Source organism: Triturus cristatus, chromosome 10 (genome assembly GCF_964204655.1).
Source record: "Triturus cristatus chromosome 10, aTriCri1.1, whole genome shotgun sequence".
Classification (NCBI taxonomy): domain Eukaryota; kingdom Metazoa; phylum Chordata; class Amphibia; order Caudata; family Salamandridae; genus Triturus; species Triturus cristatus.
The window spans coordinates 69368401-69389226 of NC_140593.1; the positions used below are offsets into that span (position 1 = coordinate 69368401).

General features: G+C 46.5%; 1 protein-coding gene across 5 annotated transcripts in view; it reads right to left on the bottom strand.

The window, feature by feature from the left end:
* The window catches only part of TBC1D5 (TBC1 domain family member 5), a 2224639-nt gene that overhangs the window by 406379 nt on the left and 1797434 nt on the right, over positions 1-20826 (bottom strand). For all 5 annotated transcript variants that reach the window (XM_085630445.1, XM_085630447.1, XM_085630444.1 and 2 more), the window contains one exon: positions 10441-10694. In XM_085630445.1, coding sequence (XP_085486571.1) covers positions 10441-10694 — 254 coding nt within the window. The remainder of the gene's footprint in view (positions 1-10440; positions 10695-20826) is intronic.

Here is a 20826-nt window from a genome sequence, read left to right on the forward strand (position 1 = left end):
TTGGATTCCCTATCTAGAGGAGCGGACGGGAAGGAGGATTGGGAGGTTGAGGCCTGGATAACCAGGCTCTCGGGGGTGGGGTGGTGGGAGAGTAATGTGGGGTCGCCCGGAGCAGGGCGGTGGCGCCGGGCAACGTTCCTGTCCACAGGAGGGACTGTGGAGGGCTTGGACCAAGTGCCCTGGAGAACGTCAATGAGGGCCTCATTAAACTGCAGCAGAGGCTCAGTGGAGCTTGCTGCCGGTTGAAGGACCTCGGTGAGGACGTTAATCCTCACAGCCACAGCAGGCAACTCGAGCCCCAGGGCTTCGGCCGCCTTGCGCAGCACCACAGAAAAGGCTGCACCTTCCTCCGAGGTCACAGTCGGAGGAGAGATGAATCCAGCGTCTGGAGAGGTATCCAAACCGCTGGCGTCCCCCAATTCCTCTGCCCAGTCCTGAGACAATTGGGCCTGTTCAGCCAGAGGGTCCTGAGACCCCTCCCAGTCGCCCTCATCATCCGATTCCTGGTAGACAGGAGGAATGATCGGAGCCGGACGGTGGATGAAGCGGTCACCCATCGGCGCCGGTAACAGCGTCGGACGGCGCCGTATCGGCGCCGGGTCCGGAATAGGGCTAAACTGAGGCTCGACGCCGTGCGGGGACGGCGTCGGGGGCGGAACCAGTGTCGGCGCCGGCGGAGGAGGCGTCGTGAGGTCGACCGGCGCCGGCAGAGATCCAGGCCTGGATCCCTCGGGGACCTGCGGTGTCAGGGCCGGAGCCCTTGACGGCGCCGGGGCCGGAGCAGCCGGCACGCGAGGTCGCCCAGTCAACCCCGCGGGGCCCGAAGGCGCGCCGGGAGGCATCGACGGCGGAGCCAGATTCCTCATGGCCGAGAGGAAGGCACTGACCTCCGCCGGAGTCGCGTCAGTCCCAGGGACCGGAGGGTATGGGGACGAGCGCGGCTCCTGCGGCTCCGACGGAGCCGCGGGGGTGGAACCACCCGGACCCTCGGCCGGGTCGCGCGACCGGCGAGGGGAGTCCGAAGAGCGAGGACGCCGCTTGGACTTCTTAGAATGTTTGGAGTGACGGGACTTACCCGAAGATTCCGACGAGCGATGTCGATGGCTGCGGCTCCGCGAACGGTCCTTGGACCTCCTCCTGGACCGGGACCGAGAGCGACGCGGAGCCGAGTGTCGAAGCTCGAGTAGCTTACGGGACCGCTCCCGCCTAGCCTTCGACGTCAAGACCTGACAGTCGGGGCACGACTCCGCGTCATGGTCGGCCCCCAGGCAGTACAGGCACCGGCGATGGTGATCCGTAACCGACATCAGTCGGTGACAGGCGTCACAATGCTTGAATCCAGGCATCCTACCGGCACCAGATGTCGAGTCGAGTAACCAAAAGAGTTCAAAAAGTTAGTCAAAAAGTGACTTGGGCTAAGCTCTTCCCGGATCAGCGCTTACGGGCGCGGAAAAAAGAAGAACTGGCGTCAGCGCGCGAGGGCGGCGTCTAAGTACTCCGATGACGTCATTCCGGCGCACGACGCCAACGACGGACGCGGAGCCGCAGACGACACCTAGCGACGCGCAAGGGGTATTGCTACAAAAATATTTCCGGATCCCGCCTGACGCCTGGGGATGTTCTAAGGTAAGGAATCTAACTAACGTGTTTCTTTCAGATTGTCGTTTTCACATCCAAATAGATTCCCTGTGATAATGTGATAACTAGATATCCGTGTGGAGGGGGCTGGATAGGAACATGAAAGGAAATGGAAACTAGAAGTTAAGTAAGTAAACACAATTCAGTGTCCTATATTGAAAATGCCAGGAGGCCATGTCAAATTGTATACTAAATTGTTCAAGAGAATGTTGAAAAACATGGCACCCTACCCCTGAAGGGAGGCACTGGAAACTATAGTCAACTGAGGCCAAGACCATTCAAATGACATCCCTTTCGACAAGTTCTTAGAACAAGTTCACTCAATCATCTGTGAAACTGTGAGCGGACAGTCCACTGCAGAGATCCCATTCAGAACCGAGGCTCTGGAGAAAAAAAAAAAGAGTAATTGTCCAGCTAAGAAGTCTTAACAGAGCTCTTGCGGGATGAGATCTTACTCTTCTGAATTCTGACGTCATTGCCACAGGGTCAACAAGTCTGCTCTGTGGTGGAAAAACCTTCCTTAAAATCCATGTCCAGCACTGCTCGTAATAAACTGAGCTCACACTGTTGGAATAGTATGACATTTCTGGAAATTAAATGAGAATTTCAACTCATTCAAACAAGAGATTATACTTGAAAGGTTATTTAAAAGAATAAAAGCAAAGTAGCCTTCAGCATCCAATTGAACAAGTTACTGACTTTCCGTAGCACTCTTTCTGGTGGATACTCTAGCTAACCTTAGATTCCTCACTTTTAGAAGATCTGAAAAATGTAAGGATGTTCCATTCTCGCCGGTAGGTGGCGTGTGTGGCTCTGTTTAATCTTTGATCTGCCTTGGAAGTGGCACCTGAAGCCACATAAAAGTGCCACCCAAGACCTCAGACGAGGAGTGCAAATAGTAAGTTACTTACCTTCGGTAATGCTCTCTCTGGTGGATCCTCTATCTAATGGCAGATTGCTCGCCTTGAGAATATCTCCAGGCAGCAGACTGGATCCGGAAAACTCAAAAAGTAGTCCACCTGCACTCTGGTAGGTGGCAGTATGCGACTGTGTCAACTCTGTACCACTCTGGCAATGACAAGTTGAGATGCATATAGATGCCACCCAAGTGTGCCAATGTCAGTTTCTTTTGTAGGCTTGCTCGCACCCTCTGACATGGAGCCACTCAGCGAATTGGAAACAACACTATGCAGATTCATAAACTGGGACCTTTTTCAAAAGCAATAAGACCAGTCCACAGAATGGGGAGTTGGGAGGGCAGTGAGGAATCTTTGGTTAGATACAGTATCCACCAAAAAGAGCGCTACCGAAGGTAGGTAACTTGTTGTTCTGGTGGACTCTTCAAAGATCAGATTCATCACCTGTAGATACCAAGGAGGTGGATCTCTGGGATGGCTCAGACAAAAAAGTCCTGCAGGACAGAACAGACAAAACCACCACCCTGGCGGATAGGACTGTCAGGGCAGTTGTGATACATGGACATGTGCACTGATACCCATGTAGCTGCCTGACAAATATCCAGGACAGAACTCATTGTGCTAACACATTGGCAGCAGCCTTAGCTCTGGGGGTATGAGCCTTCAGACCTTCAGGAGGCTGCTTACACAAGGTATAGTAAATCAAAGCATTTCATTCAACTGCGAACAAGCATTGACAAACAAACAAACAAATTTGACACTTAAAAGTATTTGCACCAAAAAGTTTGGCTAGTTGTATTGAAGTCACAGTCACTTTAGGCGACCAACTACAGTAGTAAGCCAGACCGGGGGACCAGGTAGGTCCTCAAAGACAGATAAATCAGCAGGGGAAGCAGTCTTTAGTCAGTTCAAGGCACTTTCATCCATTCATTCTGGTTCCCCATGGAAGTGGTCGTTATACAAGGGATGAAGGAAGCTAAAGGTGCTCAAGGATGCTGTGGATGTGATGCGGTTGACGGGGGCCTTCCTGCAGCTAATTGTCGGTCCTGGTCACAGGGTCAACATCCCTTTAAGTCATCTAGGTGTTGGTAGAAGTCTAGTTGCCATTTGGTTACCAACTGCCCAGTATGGCAGTCTCAGCCAAATCTTTCCCTGGGCGATGACTCTGCTTCTGGGTGACCAAACTGCACTCCAACGACTCTCCCAGGCTCCGTGAACTTGGGTGCCACTTGGAACATCGGGTTCTAGTCTCTGGTGGTGCCTGTGGTGGTTGTTGGTGGCCTGAAGGTTCTGGGTTCCCAACTTGCCCTAGCAGGCATCTCAACTGTTGTGGCTCTGTGTGGTTTACAGGTCAGTCAACTGACCCTTGGAGTCTCTCTGCTTTGGCTGAACTCTGGAGACAACTTCTCCTCAAGCAGGACACCGCAGGCACAGACCCTCTCTTCTTTGTTAGCCACCAGATTCAGCAAGTGCAGTGAATGCTGGTTGTAGCCTTGCTTTGCCGGTTCCAGGGTGCAGCAGGGCAGATCTTCTACCAGTCCAGTTGAGATCGCAGTCCTCGGTGCCAGGGGTACCCTATGTATGCTCAGAAAATGCCCTCCGAGCAGGATGCGGTTGGTAGCCAATGGGCTACCAGGCTCCCTCCTGATGATAATTTCCTGGGAAGTGTGGCATCTGGCTATCCCAAGATGCACCATTCTATCCACTCTCAACACAGAAGAACTCCTCTCTTCGTCCAGAGCTCCCCAGCCAAACCTAGAGGTGTGGCTACCAAGGGGGCGTCACACCCCAGAAATACTAATTTGACAACAGGTTTCCCCGCTCTCAACTTTGGCTGCACACTTCAGGAGTTAGCACGTCTGAGGGGTCAGCGTGTAACCCTGTACTCACCAATGGGACAACAGTCTCTCCACAATATAAATGACCGTTTTGTGTTTACTGTCAGAACACAAACTGCATGTTCTGCCTGTAAAATATGCTGCATCCTGCCTTAGGGCTCCGTAGGCCTGCCATAGGGTTGACTTACACATATTGTAGAGAGAAGTTTGGTTTTGCCATTGGTTTAAATGGCAAAGCCCGGTTAGCAAGTTAAAATTGCTCTTCTAGTCTGCAGTGGTGGACTGTGAGATTCATTTTACTTGTGTCACATCCAGGGTGGCACAACCAGTGCTGCAATTCCTGGGGTGACTAACTTACATGCCCTGTGTACCCGGAGTACAAAATACTACACACTTGTAGGCAAGTTAGCCTATGCCAATTGGGTATAGCCAGTGTAACATTCATGTTTTTGGCTCAGGGTACTGGCACTGAGGCCTCGTTAGCAGCCCTCAGTGCACTCTGAGTCCCAAAAAAGCAACATCAGTCCAAAAACCTGGGGGTGACCAATCAAAAGAAGCATTTCCTTACAGAAAGCTATTTCGATGTAGGTAAAACAGGCAGTAGGGTGGAAAGGAATAGCCGGGTGTAACCCTGTTAGATTATATACAGTACTCACCTGTCGGATGTTATGGCCTGCCACCCTCAGAGAAAATGACTGATTCTGTCTCTCACAGGGTGGTTGTGTGCAGTTTAGAACAAACTAAATATGCTTGGAGGCTGCTGCCGGAGGGGCTGGGGACTGGGAGGCTCGCTGTCCCTGCTGGCCGCCTGGGTGCTGTCTGCTGGTCCCCCTACTCAGCCTCCGCAAAGAATAGGGGTTCCTGCTGTTAAGAGTGGTGGGCCTTGACGCTCCCACAAGCATAGCCTCTAGCGATGCCTTGAAAGGGGCGAAACTGGTAGAGATACTGCCTGATATGGGTGTGGAGTGACCGACGGAGTGCGCAGTCGCTCTACTTTCTTTAAAATACTCAAGGGCAGAGTTGGCCTTCTTGGCAAAAAAGCAAGACCCATCACAAGACCTATCCATGAATAACCTGTGAACATCACCTGAAAAGCCTGTGGAGCTCCACCATGATTGGCATTGAAGTATCACGCTAGTTCTGACCGCTCTGCCTTTACAAGTCGGTCATGTCCAGGCATATTTAATGCGTCCTGACCATCTTAAATGGTTTGCACGAAATTGGTCCAGAATTCCTCTGCGACTGTTGGCAAGATATCCACAACCATGTCCTACAATGCATGGGAGTAACTATGCAACAAACAGTTGGTACCGACTGATCTAAGGGCGAGGCAGCCAAGAAAAACATCCTCTTTCTAAATGCCTCAGTTATTTTTCAGTGTCTGGCTGGGGGCGTATGGCAAGACGTTGGATTAACCGTGCTAGTAGATGCCTGAACTACGAGTGTTTCAGGAGGTGGTGTGTTGCGTCAGGGAATCAGGGGTAACCTAGAGGGGGTCTGTGGCGTCGTGCCACTCATCTGTTCACAGGTGAGCAAGAGTTAGCCTAAGTACTCATTCGGGTGTCAAGTCACTACTACATTGAATGGCAGCAAAGGTTTGGATGAGGTCTGTCTAGACTCTAAAACCCTCAGCGAGTATGTTGGTTTTCACCTCTACAGAAGGTCATTGCAAGTCTAAAATATGAGCTGCTTATCTTCCCTGGTAGGGCCAGGAGAAGAACCTAAGCCCCCGTGTCAGTGGAAGTATCTAATCCACTGGCCTCTGGCAGATCCAAATAAAAATTCTCACCATCATATTGTGAGGGAAATTCCTCCTATTCATCACTAAAAGCTTGTTGACTTTGATCAGAGTACAATCTGAAAAGTTGTTTGAGCACTGCTCCTAAGCAAAGGTACTGTCAAATTGTCAGAATGTATTAGGGCCAGGCACATTGGAATGGTACCATGGAGCAGCTTTGGCCGAGGTTCAGACGGGTTCGACTCTGAGTCGGACAGCACATTGGAATGGGTGTGTTCCTCCAGCTTCAACTGCATTGACGTGGCAGGTACCGGCATGGATCGAGACCGGGCGTGGAGTCGACTCCAAAGGTGGAGCTGAACCCAAAACATGTTCAGGAGGCAAAGAATGTGCAAAGGCTGGACCCACCAGAGATAATACGACTGCAGTCCTTCGCAGATCCGTGGAGCTCAAAGCTCCCCGTAGGGAGCCGGCAGGGTGCCAAAGAATCAAAGCACAGCCTCCTTAAACATCTCAACCTGTTTTGGTGTTGCCGACAGCCAGGAAATTTGGGATGTATCTGGATCAGCTGTGGAATCTGCTCTATGGTGGAGATGAGGTGCGAAACAGAGGGGCACCTTGACATTCTTGCGACTTCTCAGGAGGAGAGTGGCATGGCTGAGATGAGGCCCACTTTTGATCTCTTATGTTTCTTTTTGGACTTAACCAAAAATTTGGACCTCGATGAAGACCTTTTGCTGTAGAAGCTCCCAGAGCGATAACGGGTATAGGTCTGCGACTTTGAGAGGAAATTGGTCTTAAGTTATTTCTTGCACTGTTTGGCGACGTACAGCTTGGATTCGTGCCAACGGATCGCTCTTCAGGTGCCTAAGGGCACACTCGTCGCACAACTTGGAGTGGTCACCTAACCCCAAACACACACAGAGATTTGTCACAGAAATCTGTTTGTATCAGTCGCTACAGGGCTAAAACCCTATTGTTTTGAGAGTGGGGCATGTTCCTTTGCAAACTCAAGAAAAACAACTTTTAAGAGAATAAAACTCATCAATGGATGAGAACACGTTAGGAGCTAGCTCTGGATTTGTGTATGAAAGTGCAGTAGGAAAGGAACAGATGTCACTGGGCTTGGGTGGCATGTATATGCAGCACCAGGCATCACTTCTGGGACAGAGCGAGGTAGATGCGGAGCCACACAATGCCACCTTCTGGTGTGCAAAGGGTGTGCTGAAAGATCAGGCAAATGGAGAAATTCTAAAGGTGAGGAATCTGAAGTTAGATGTATCTATAAGAAATCTAAATATGGATAAAAAGTGAATCGCATTCTAATTAATAGTAATCACTTCTACAAACATTACCTTTACAAATGACTAAGATGCAGAAACCCAGCTGAAAGAAAGCACCACACAATGGAAATAATGTATCCCTACAGTGAATCATACATCCTTTCTGTGGCAGAGAGCAATAGGAATATGAAAATATACATCCTGTTGGTCTAACAAGACTAACCAATCTTAACTTGCTAGACTCAACAAGATTGCTGAAGATTAACTATGCAAATTGACATATTTCGATCCAAAATTGGCCTTGGAGCGCCCGTCCCCCTTTTTCTCCGGGATCAAGAAGTAACAAAAAGTATCAACCCCGCCTTCTCTCCAAACATGCAGCCAATTCTATGGCACCAGCTGCCAACAACTCCTCCACTTACTTCATCATTTTTGTGTGGGGAGAGTTAGGGGGTGGTTGTGGGGGTGGAGAGGTTGTGGGATTCCCTTTGAATACCAGAGAATAACCCTTGGCAATAATTTCCAGGAACAAACAGTCATAAATAATTCACGGTCACTGGCTCAGAATTCCAGCTACCCAAGCTCCAGCTTGTGTCTCCTGATGCTACTTTACAAGGAAGGTAAAAAAGGTGTTCAGAAGAATCCACAGAGAAAGGGAATGCAGAAGTCTGTTGATGACCTCCCCTGTATCCTTGCCTCTAAAAGCTGTAAAAGAAAAGGCTGCTATTACTGTTGATCATTAAAAATAATGGGGTATCCCAGTAGCATGAAGAACCGGGGAATTACAACAGTGTAAAGAAAAGGGTTCTGCCATGTAGCATGTGATTACTTTCTATAAGTAAAATCTATCCACCAAGATTTTAGGACCTTCAATTAATGATGTGTAAACAAACACACTACTGACACATATTACAAATGACAACACAACAGTTTACTTGAAAGAAAATAAAAAAATAGATATTAGAAAGTCATATCTTCTAAGCCAATACAAAAAAGAATATAGTACGGTCTGTGAACACTGCTTGCGACATATATAAATGTGCCTCAGAAATAACACAAGTGCTAACACAATGAACAATGAAAAACATTCAGCAAAATGCAATAAACCTACATAAAGAAATTTATATAGACCAAATTTCGTACAAGTAACCCCAAGCACGACTTCAAGAGACGTCGAGAAGTCAATGCACTTGCAAAAGTGCACGGTGACCAGGAGTTCGGTTCCATGCTACTCACGAGGGCTGCGGGTCTCAGCTTTGCTGGGGACTCGGGTCGGCCTCCGAGATGTCTGGAAATCCTCTTCCTGGGCTGCAAATACTTCGGAGTCCGGCAGGAGCTTCGGAGATGCAGACCGGCAAAATGCTTTGTTGGTGCCTGCCGAGCAGGGGAGTCACTCCTTGACCCCAAGGGAGATTTCTTCAGTCCTCTAGTCTTTAGTAGAGCGTTGAAGTTCCAGGATTCAGCTTCAGAGTTTTGTCCATGGATATCTGAAGTTCTGGTTACAGAGGTTCCTTACTTATACCGAAGGAAGGGGTTGGACTAACTCTGGGGACCCACCTATGGGAGGGTTTGGAAAGAGGGGTGGCTACACCCACTTCATTTGTCCAGTTTCGCGCCAGAGCAGGGGCTGGAAGCCCCTGAACCGGTTTGAGCTGGACAATGCACAGGGACACCAAATGTGCCCCCAGTGCAGGACTTCAAAGCACTGAGAGTGCTCCCACCCTGCCCCAATACACATAAGCCTGTCTGGGAGGTGGTTACACCTCCCTGTGACAGGAAAGCTATTTTCCAGGCCTCCCCTGCCGGAGTTTCAGTCAGAAACAGGAGGCCAGACCAGTGTCTGTGGCTGCAGCATCCATTTTGTGATGCCAGGGCTCTGTTAAGTTTCTACCGGGTATACCAGTACTGCCATGTCTCTCCCTCTAGAAGGGTGGGATCATATTCTCACATCAGGAATTGATGTGGGGGTATGATTTCAAGGTGTTTGACTCCAAACATGACATGTGTCCGTGCAGCCAGTCCAAAGTTAGCATTAACCATTTTAGATATAATGCCCTTAAGAGTATATGGTCAGGCTGCACCACTGACAACCCCAGAGAAGAGATTCTGAAGGCTGCAGATGGGCTCAGCTCATGCCTGGGCACCCTCGCACATATAACCAAGCACCCTGCCTTCAGGATTGATAAGGCCTGCCATAGGGGTGACTAATAGGTTACTATGTGCAGTGATAGGTGAGGTATAGGGAACCTATACCTCAGTAAGGGGGCATGCACCACCTTACCCAGGCTGCAGTAGCAGACCTGTGGTGTCATTTTGAAGGGCTTTCCAGGCGTGGCACAATACATGCTTCAGCCACTGGTAGGCCTCTGGGGTACCTATGCCCTGGGTACATAGTATACCATATACTAGGGACTCATAAGGGTACCCCAGAATCCAATCTGGAGTGTACCTAAAGTACATGCAATCAATTTAGAGAGGAAGCAGCTAGGTTGGGGCCCTGAATAGCAGGGTCCCAGCCAGACTAAAGTCGAAAAACAGTGAAACACCAGCAAAAAGTGAGGGTAAACATGTGAAGCAGATCCTACTCTCCTACATATCTCATGAAACAATACGGCTGTTCTCATCCACAGCTGGACATGCAAAATGAGCGCAGACCCTATCTAACGGACCAGTGAATCACCCATATCCATTTTAGCTTGCATTGCATGCTTAGAAGTGTTCCTGCCATCCTTGCAAGGCTTCCTCTTCTCCTGAAGTCTACCCACAGCCAGACCGGCCATCAACCAAAGACCAGGATTGTAGCTCAATAATAAAGAACCTGAGCCAGGGACTTCAAAGCAGCAATACCAAAGGCAGAAAAGTTTGCAAACATAAGGATTCAGTTCTTTATGTCGTCTTGCAGCAGAAATAATACTGGATTTTTACTATTTGGTGGAAGCCTGAACCTCTAAACTATCTAGGATTGGGTTTTAAGTGAGACGGGGTTTTGACCTTCTGCGAAGCTGAGGGTGGGTGGGATGCCTTACCTTTACTGAGGTGCACCGGCATGCTCTCGGATTTGACCATACGAGGATGCATTTGCTGCTGTGGTCTGTAATGCTGTGCAGGAAGCTCTGTCGCCACCCTGGTGGGTATGACTGTAGGTGTAATGCCACTGTGAATGGGAGTCCCCGTTCCCATGACCCCTCCAGCGATGGCAGGGGAGATCAGCTTCCTCCCGAAGCTGAGCAGGCTGCTGGATACTTTGTTCATATTTAGAGGTGGCACTTTGGTACTGGCACTAGAGGGAGGAAGGACAAGTAGTTACAACAACTGATAACAAGGACACAACATATCACATTGCCATCTGTTATACTGCTTCAATGGGCTCTCCATTGAAATCACAAAGCACTAAAACATCACACCCACAAGCAAGAGCCCAGAGCAATGTTTATGAAATATATAAATTCAACCTTGAACAGCACTGATGAGAGTAGCAAAGTCCATCCCTCAAAATGTGATGGAAGAAAAGAGAAACTATCATGCCCTACCCAAAATAAGAGAAACCTGACTCACTTGAGTGTCAGCCATGGGATGTGAATGGGCAATAATGTCTTGTGACTGTTTGAACTGGCCTCAAAGTAGCTGCTTAGCAGATGCCAGATATGGGGATTGTTTTGATGAGAGACACATTTCCATCTGAATGAGTCTGTTACCATGAAACTAATCCAGCCCGACAAATGTTTGGAGTCTCAACGCCCAGAAATCGAGTCCAGACCCTCCAACTCGTACGTGCCACCGCCCGTCACACAATATCAACTCTCTTCGCACGGTCACCCGGTGATGGGCAGATATCACACGGTGTGCACACAATTAGCTGGAAACCACTGCAGGCAGCAGGTTTCCAGCTAATTATTTGGATGCTCTGTGGATGTCGATTATGGGAATGTGAAACCTCGCCAGGTCATCGGCGGCAGTCTCAGAAGCTTTTTTGTTTTTTAGGTGCAGGAGGATGGAAGGTATAAATTGAAAGCGCTTCAAGCTGTGCTCAGCACAAAGCCCCACCCTCTCCACAGCCCAACCTCCTCCTCACATGGTGAAACATTACCACAAGTTGCCAGGTGTGTGAATCCTTTGGACAACGTGTGGTTTTACAACTCATGCTCAGAAGAAACTATGCCAAATCCTTGGGTCAAGGTTTTCGGCGTGCATTTGTTATAGCAAAAAGGCTTATGATGACACAAAGCCTGTTCTGTAACATATCGCAGTTGCTTTGTGAGTGCACGGAGACAAACATAGCAGTCAGTCCAAGGCGTGACTATGAGCTGCAACAGGGGTGAGCAGCTCCAGGGTGTTGCAGTCCTGCTGCCCAAGCCTGCGTCGGATTTCATGGAAGAATGAGTTGCACAGAAATAAATAAGTAAAAAGTTGCCAATCTTCTAGCCCGCCACTGCACTTTCCCCCACATCTGATTAACATGGAAATCTGATACCACTTTAGGAAGGTAAGCCTGAAGGTATCCTGGAGACCACCTTACTCCTATGGAACAGTGTAGAGTTCTTTCAGCATAGGGTAAGGATTGCACTAGTCTTGTGTGCTGATGTGATTACAACCAGCAAAGCATGCAGTACATTAGCTTGGTGATGGCTTACGGTTTTAAGGTTATCCCTGGTCAGGTGTACAGAACGTTTCCTGAGCAGTCAACCACAAAGGTACGTCCCTCCGTCCGTGGGGGCAAAGTTTGGAAATGTATATTATTGTCTGCATTGGCAAATAGACCTTTTTGTGGAAAGTCAGAGTCACAGAAGATGTGTAGTAACACTGTCATCCAGGATGCCTTCAAGGTTTTGTTGAGAGGTTCTGCTGAGAGAATCTGCCTCAGCATATTGGACCCCCAATGCTATTAGCAGAGTCCTGACCAATAGCCATCTCCAGATGTCTGCGTTTCCTAAGAAAGTACTCTTAACGTCTTCCCTGCCTCTGTTCAGGTTGCACATTGTTGCAACGTCATTTGAAGTAAAACAGAATTTGACTTCACAATTAGTAATAAAGGCTTTACAGCAAGATGGATTGGTCTAATTTCAAAAAGATTTATGATGCATACATTTCTTCTGAATCAGCGTTCGCGGAGCCTGAAGAAGAGTCATCCCATCAGGGAAGCATTGGTCATGATTGTCTGTGTTGGAATATCATGATGAAAAGGCACTCTCTGCAGTAGTTTTTTTCAGATGACAGGACCAAAGAAAGCACTGGATCGCTGTATGATAGTCAGTATACCGGAGTATTGACACCACTGGTCTTATGGGCCCTGCTGAAATGGCCTCATATGAAAACATGTTATGTTTCAATGGGGTGACCCGATAGACCACTGGACTCGGGTGTATAAATTGGTATATGAAAAAACAGTCACAGTGGAACAATTTAACTTAATTAAAACACAAGTATGTGAATATAAACTTAAATTGAGTTATGACAACACCTTATTGAGATACACAAATGACTTCATTTAATCGTATTGAGCATAGAAAAAGGTCAACATGTCAACCTATTAAATAGACAAATGCATGTCAAAATCATCATTTTCAATTACTAAGGGTGTAAGTGAAGTGAAAAGTGCAACATAAATCGGGATAAGTGCAGACGAAGTGAAGGGGAAGGTTGTGTGTTTAAGAACATCCAAAATGAATTTGAAGACCTAACCTGCCACTTGAATGGCAATAACACAAATGCAATAACATTAGCAAGAAAAGCAGTTGTAAAATCACTGTCAGTCTCGTGTATTGAACCAAGGGAAAAGTCGTCGACGTTTCGACCCCTAATCGAGCCAGCAATTAGGAAATCTTGGAAGCGGGGTCTTCTTCAGGACCAGCGGGGGGTAGGGAAGATGGACTTACACCTAGGGATAATGAGTAGTATTAATACGGTGTGTCTATGGGATCATTAATTATCATTAGGTAGAAATAAGACAATATTTACCAGCAACAGCAAGGAAAACTCATGCTGGACTATTTGTGGAGTGGGCCCAAACGGCTCCTAAAACAAAACAGAAAGACGGAACAAGAGGAAATTGCACATCTGTATGGGGTCTCAATTGGGGCCTACTGGTCAAAGCAAAATGGTGTATTACTCACCATTCAATGTTGAGAAACCGGTGCTATTGATGGCAATATTCTTATCGGTATATGATGAATCACAATGGGCAGTGGTTCAAACGTAACCAAAGCTGGGGGGGTAAAAAAATTTGAATTACAATTCCCACAACCTAGTTTGGAGATGTACCTAAATCAATTAAGGTACAAACATCAAAGGACCCACACAAGTGAAGAGAAAACACAAAAAAATTTGGCGGCACATGTATCTAAAAATATCTAAAAAGGAGTCACCGTGAGGGGACACCAAGGGTAAGTATGGACAGCGCCGCGGGGTTTGTTGAATATAAATCCGCTATATTAAGAAAAACACCCAGCGTGTTACAGACTTAACAAGGAACAAGCCTCAGCCTCTAAAAGCCCGGACAGTTAATATGAGGCAGGCGAAAGCCCATGAGGCGGCGTTAACATCAAGAACCCAAAGATAGGAGATTTGTCTCGCAGCGTTTTACAAAATCAAAATATAAACCCGCCTAACGGCTCTAAAGCATGGAATCTAGTTAAATATGGCGGTTATTATAACTAAACCCAACCCAGATGTGGCTAACAACGGGAGATTACCAAATGGAGAGGTGAAGAGGGGCAGCATTTAATCTCTTGGTGGAGCAAAAAGAAGGTGAGAAGCGCGGTGAGATGCAATCTCTTGGAAAACGCACGCTTGCTCCGCGGTGTGACACTGCCCATTGTGATTCATCATATACCGATAAGAATATTGCCATCAATAGCACCGGTTTCTCAACATTGAATGGTGAGTAATACACCATTTTGCTTTGACCAGTAGGCCCCAATTGAGACCCCATACAGATGTGCAATTTCCTCTTGTTCCGTCTTTCTGTTTTGTTTTAGGAGCCGTTTGGGCCCACTCCACAAATAGTCCAGCATGAGTTTTCCTTGCTGTTGCTGGTAAATATTGTCTTATTTCTACCTAATGATAATTAATGATCCCATAGACACACCGTATTAATACTACTCATTATCCCTAGGTGTAAGTCCATCTTCCCTACCCCCCGCTGGTCCTGAAGAAGACCCCGCTTCCAAGATTTCCTAATTGCTGGCTCGATTAGGGGTCGAAACGTCGACGACTTTTCCCTTGGTTCAATACACGAGACTGACAGTGATTTTACAACTGCTTTTCTTGCTAATGTTATTGCATTTGTGTTATTGCCATTCAAGTGGCAGGTTAGGTCTTCAAATTCATTTTGGATGTTCTTAAACACACGACCTTCCCCTTCACTTCGTCTGCACTTATCCCGATTTATGTTGCACTTTTCACTTCACTTACACCCTTAGTAATTGAAAATGATGATTTTGACATGCATTTGTCTATTTAATAGGTTGACATGTTGACCTTTTTCTATGCTCAATACGATTAAATGAAGTCATTTGTGTATCTCAATAAGGTGTTGTCATAACTCAATTTAAGTTTATATTCACATACTTGTGTTTTAATTAAGTTAAATTGTTCCACTGTGACTGTTTTTTCATATACCAATTTATACACCCGAGTCCAGTGGTCTATCGGGTCACCCCATTGAAACATAACATATCCTAGTGCAGGTTTTTCCTGCGAGGGTCTTTGCTTTTAGCCCATTTAATTTACTTTCTTACATTATGACGGCAAGTGAAACTTTATCATATACTGAGGAGTACATCGCCAATCTCATTCAGGACCCCACTAACCTCTTCATAACCTCCAACACTCCCAACATAGATGTGTCTCTCAACGAAAAGATAAACAAATTGGAAAGACTGGAGAAAAAGCTAATCCGTACAAGATTACACGGACACGTCCTGACCAAATACCTACAGGCCAATGTCATCCCGGTAGGATTACAAGTTAAGAACAAACCTGCGATCTTTGTGGACCAGCCCAAGTTCAAGGAGGGCTTCAGTTTTGTTGCCAACAACTGCTCGCGGCACTGGATGGTGCTGGGGGTAGAAACAGCCCTTGAACAGGTCGAGAAACTTATGAAAGAAATCGCAGATCTTAAACGCGATATCTCTACTGACAACGCTTTAACGAACGCCAAAGAAGCCTTGGAACGCCTTGAGAAAACAATCAAAGAATTTGACATTAATACTCAAGCAAAGAAGCTTGACAAACTCTCCAAAGACGTGCGTGTCTATGACAAGAAGTTGACCTACCCATATTTACACGACGACTACTACAAACAGGATCAGCAAGGTCGTTTTTTCAATAGAGGAAGGGGTGGATTCAGAGGTACCCGTAGATTCACAACCTTTTCTGAGTCAACAGGATCCACCGGAAGCGACAGTGAACAAGCAGGTAGTAGTCTTAACTACCAAGGCCAGGACACGGCATATTATCCACCATCTGGTCCTTCTTCTTTTTTAGAGGACAGACAATGGCGACCACCAAGAGGAAGGAATACGAACTGGAACTGGAACAGAGGCCGGGGACGCGGCCACCTTCAATAAGGATGGGGCCGAGGCCAACCCCAGGGCATGACCCCTGCCCAGAAGCAAGTACATTTCCCCCAGGAACAGCATGGGGAAATCCAAACGAGACGCCGGGTCTATCGCTGGTGAGCACCATCAAGGACCCTATTATGAATTTGTCCAATCATGTATTGACTAATGATGAACATAAGGTTCTCAGTAAAGGGCTATCGTACGTCCCGACCGCATACCCTAATAAATTTAATCTGCAAACTGAATTACACCGTTTCTTTCGCAAGATGAGGTTACGCTATTTCTTCTGTCAGTCCCCAAGTCAATCTACGACATCTTGTACTGGACTCCGGACTCCATCCTCCTTTACTCCAACCTCACAAATGGTTTCACATCGGCTGCTAACTTATGAGAGTATTGTGCTCAAGGAGGCCCTCAACACGTGTTCCATCAAGAAATATGTAACTCATAACGTTACTAGTGGTGAAAGGAAAGCCCTTGAGAACCTAAAAAACAATCGCTCCATTGTCATCAAACCTGCGGATAAGGGTGGTGCCATTGTGCTTCAAAATGTGGAAGATTACAAGGACGAGATTTACTCTCAACTGAATGACGGTGTTAGTTACACCAGATTAAATTCCAATCCCTCCAAGAAAATCAGCAGCATGATTTTGCGGACAACTCAAGATGGCCTTGCCCAAGGTTTCCTTTCGAATTTGGAATTTGCCTACCTGAACCAGACTCATCCACGCATTCCAACGATTTACACCTTACCTAAAGTTCATAAGAATCAACAACGACCGCCTGGGCGCCCCATAGTTTCTGGATGTGGGTCTATTCTTGAACCATTGTGTAAATATGTGGACTTCTTTCTAAAACCTTTGGCTGAACAAACCAGGTCATATGTACGAGACACGATGCAGGTCATCAATTTAATTGATGGTATGTCTTTCAATCCAGATACCCAGATTCTTGTCACGCTGGATATTGTGTCACTGTATACCAGCATACCACAACAACATGCTCTAGATGTGATGTCAAAATATTTGGACACAAGAACACAACCCACATATGTTCCATCCGAGTTCATAATTCAGTTGCTCACAATAGCGATGACACAAAACTTTTTCCTCTTCCAGAATGAGTATTTTATGCAGACTAAAGGTGTTGCGATGGGGGCCAGCTTTGCACCGGACCTGGCGATCCTGTACATGGACGATTTTGAGCAGACCTTTGTGAACAACATTACAAATCCATTTAATAGGCAAGTTGCGTACTGGAAGCGGTACATTGATGATGTCCTCATGATTTGGACAGGCAGTGATTCAGAACTCAACAATTTTTTCAAATGGCTTAATGAGAGAACAGGCGACATCCAGTTTACAATTCACAAAGACAAGTCCACCATTGACTTTCTGGACATCTCTATCAAAACTGCGGACGAGTGCCTATATACGACCCTTTATCGAAAGCCTACTGAGAGAAACACGCTACTCAGATATGGGAGTCACCACCCAAGAGGCCTGCGGGATAATCTACCCTTTGGCCAGTTCCTGAGGATCAGGAGAAATTGTACACGGAAGGAGGATTTCTTCAATGAATCTGATGATCTGATTGTTAGACTAATTGAACGTGGCTACCCCAGACGGTTGGTTAAGAGAGCCCGCAAGAGAGCGTGGTTCAACCATAGGGACATGCTTTTAACTCCAAAGAATCGTACTGAGGACCTCAACAGGCTAATATGCGTTACCACCTTCAGCACCAGGAGCAACGAAATTCGGCATATCATAAACAAACACTGGCATTTGGTATCATCGGAACTACATCTTCCCGAACCACCCATGCACTCCTTCAAGAAAGGCAGAAATGTCCGTGATCAAGTGGTGAAGTCCTTTTTGGACACACCTCCTAAGCCAACAATCGAATCAATGTGGCAACTACCGGCACCAGTAGGCCATGTCAAATGTGGACAATGTAAAGCTTGCAGTCTCACTATTGAAACTAAAGTGTTTCAATTCAACAATTGCACGGTGCCCTTAAAAACATTGACAAACTGTAACACTAAAAATGTCATTTACGCCATTGTCTGTCCCTGCAACAAGATATACGTGGGTCAGACCACTCAGAGGATCAAGTGCCGTATCCTACAACATTGTAGCAGAATAAGATGCAATACCACGGGGGCCCCCATGGTTGAACATTTTTCAGCATTTAACCACCCCCCTGAATCGATGAAATGGCTAGTTCTTGAGGCCATCACTTTGGGTATCAGGGGAGGCGACCTGGGAGCAATCCTCAACACCCGTGAATGTAAATGGATGGACAGGTTTGATTCTGTCCTAAATGGTCTTAACGAACTTGACGCTACATATGCACAATTATCCTTGTTGAATAACACCTAGCCTTTAAATTTGGGGTAATCTTGACCATTTATAACCATTTGCTGCATGACACACTATCTCCGCCCTTTGGCCTACTATTGCCTTGATTCCCTTTCAAAATCTGAACTACAATCTATCTAGATATTTATTGTTAACTCATTGAGGGCAGTCTATCTCTGCTTCAGAATGTAAGCTGCGTTTGCAGTCAGGTCATTACCTCTGTGCATATATTTTAAAGCTCGCCTCCATTTTATATGCTGCACTATGATTTGGTTCTCATGTTTATGGTTTTCAAGCTGACGTATATTTGACTAAGTGTCTTTACCCTTTTTTGCATTCACGCACATTGCTGAAATTATTATGCCCCAAATGTTGTAAACAAGAAACTTAGAGTGTAAGCTGTTATACAGCAGTTTCAATTGACACATTCAAGTGCCCTTCGCGCGCCACAGAACGTTGTCTGCCGCTCGTGGGATAACACTTTCAGTTTTGCAGCATCTGATTTTTCAGCTGCGTTGATACAGACACACCCCCTGCCCCTGTCCAATGAGCGCGTCACGTGCCTTTCGCTGACGTACTTGCTTACGTCAGCTACTTAACGAGCGACTTGACACTTCCCAGGGTTAGCTGTCAGATGTTGTCGACGCTGCCTGGGAGGTATGTCACACCGCGGAGCAAGCGCGCGTTTTCCAAGAGATTGCATCTCACCGCGCTTCTCACCTTCTTTTTGCTCCACCAAGAGATTAAATGCTGCCCCTCTTCACCTCTCCATTTGGTAATCTCCCGTTGTTAGCCACATCTGGGTTGGGTTTAGTTATAATAACCGCCATATTTAACTAGATTCCATGCTTTAGAGCCGTTAGGCGGGTTTATATTTTGATTTTGTAAAACGCTGCGAGACAAATCTCCTATCTTTGGGTTCTTGATGTTAACGCCGCCTCATGGGCTTTCGCCTGCCTCATATTAACTGTCCGGGCTTTTAGAGGCTGAGGCTTGTTCCTTGTTAAGTCTGTAACACGCTGGGTGTTTTTCTTAATATAGCGGATTTATATTCAACAAACCCCGCGGCGCTGTCCATACTTACCCTTGGTGTCCCCTCACGGTGACTCCTTTTTAGATATTTTTAGATACATGTGCCGCCAAAAAAATTTTTTTTGTGTTTTCTCTTCACTTGTGTGGGTCCTTTGATGTTTGTACCTTAATTGATTTAGGTACATCTCCAAACTAGGTTGTGGGAATTGTAATTCAAATTTTTTTACCCCCCCAGCTTTGGTTACGTTTGAACCACTGCCCATTGTGATTCATCATATACCGATAAGAATATTGCCATCAATAGCACCGGTTTCTCAACATTGAATGGTGAGTAATACACCATTTTGCTTTGACCAGTAGGCCCCAATTGAGACCCCATACAGATGTGCAATTTCCTCTTGTTCCGTCTTTCTGTTTTGTTTTAGGAGCCGTTTGGGCCCACTCCACAAATAGTCCAGCATGAGTTTTCCTTGCTGTTGCTGGTAAATATTGTCTTATTTCTACCTAATGATAATTAATGATCCCATAGACACACCGTATTAATACTACTCATTATCCCTAGGTGTAAGTCCATCTTCCCTACCCCCCGCTGGTCCTGAAGAAGACCCCGCTTCCAAGATTTCCTAATTGCTGGCTCGATTAGGGGTCGAAACGTCGACGACTTTTCCCTTGGTTCAATACACGAGACTGACAGTGATTTTACAACTGCTTTTCTTGCTAATGTTATTGCATTTGTGTTATTGCCATTCAAGTGGCAGGTTAGGTCTTCAAATTCATTTTGGATGTTCTTAAACACACGACCTTCCCCTTCACTTCGTCTGCACTTATCCCGATTTATGTTGCACTTTTCACTTCACTTACACCCTTAGTAATTGAAAATGATGATTTTGACATGCATTTGTCTATTTAATAGGTTGACATGTTGACCTTTTTCTATGCTCAATACGATTAAATGAAGTCATTTGTGTATCTCAATAAGGTGTTGTCATAACTCAATTTAAGTTTATATTCACATACTTGTGTTTTAATTAAGTTAAATTGTTCCACTGTGACTCATATGAAAACAAGCATGTGGAACTAGAAAAGTACATTATGCCATCAATACTTGAAGAGATATTTGACGAGCAGCCAGAAGTGACATCCTTTCTCTATTTGAAAGACCCACCAATCCGAAGTAATGGCCTTCCAGGCCAGAAGAAAGAGGGACACCCTGCTTCCCGCAGGCACAATGTGAGGCTGGGGAAGGGATCTAGCTCCGCAGGACTGAGTGAGGCGAGGGAGGAGGAGAAAGAAGGCTGCACGGTGGATCTGCAACCCCTCCTCATTGCCGGCCCTGTACTGCTGGATGAGTGGGTTAGACTGCGACTGGAGAGGCGGATGGTATTGTCTGGGATGAAAAGCAGATTCTTTCCCAAAGCAACAATAGCAGCGAAAAAGGCCGATAGTCCTTGCTCGGTGG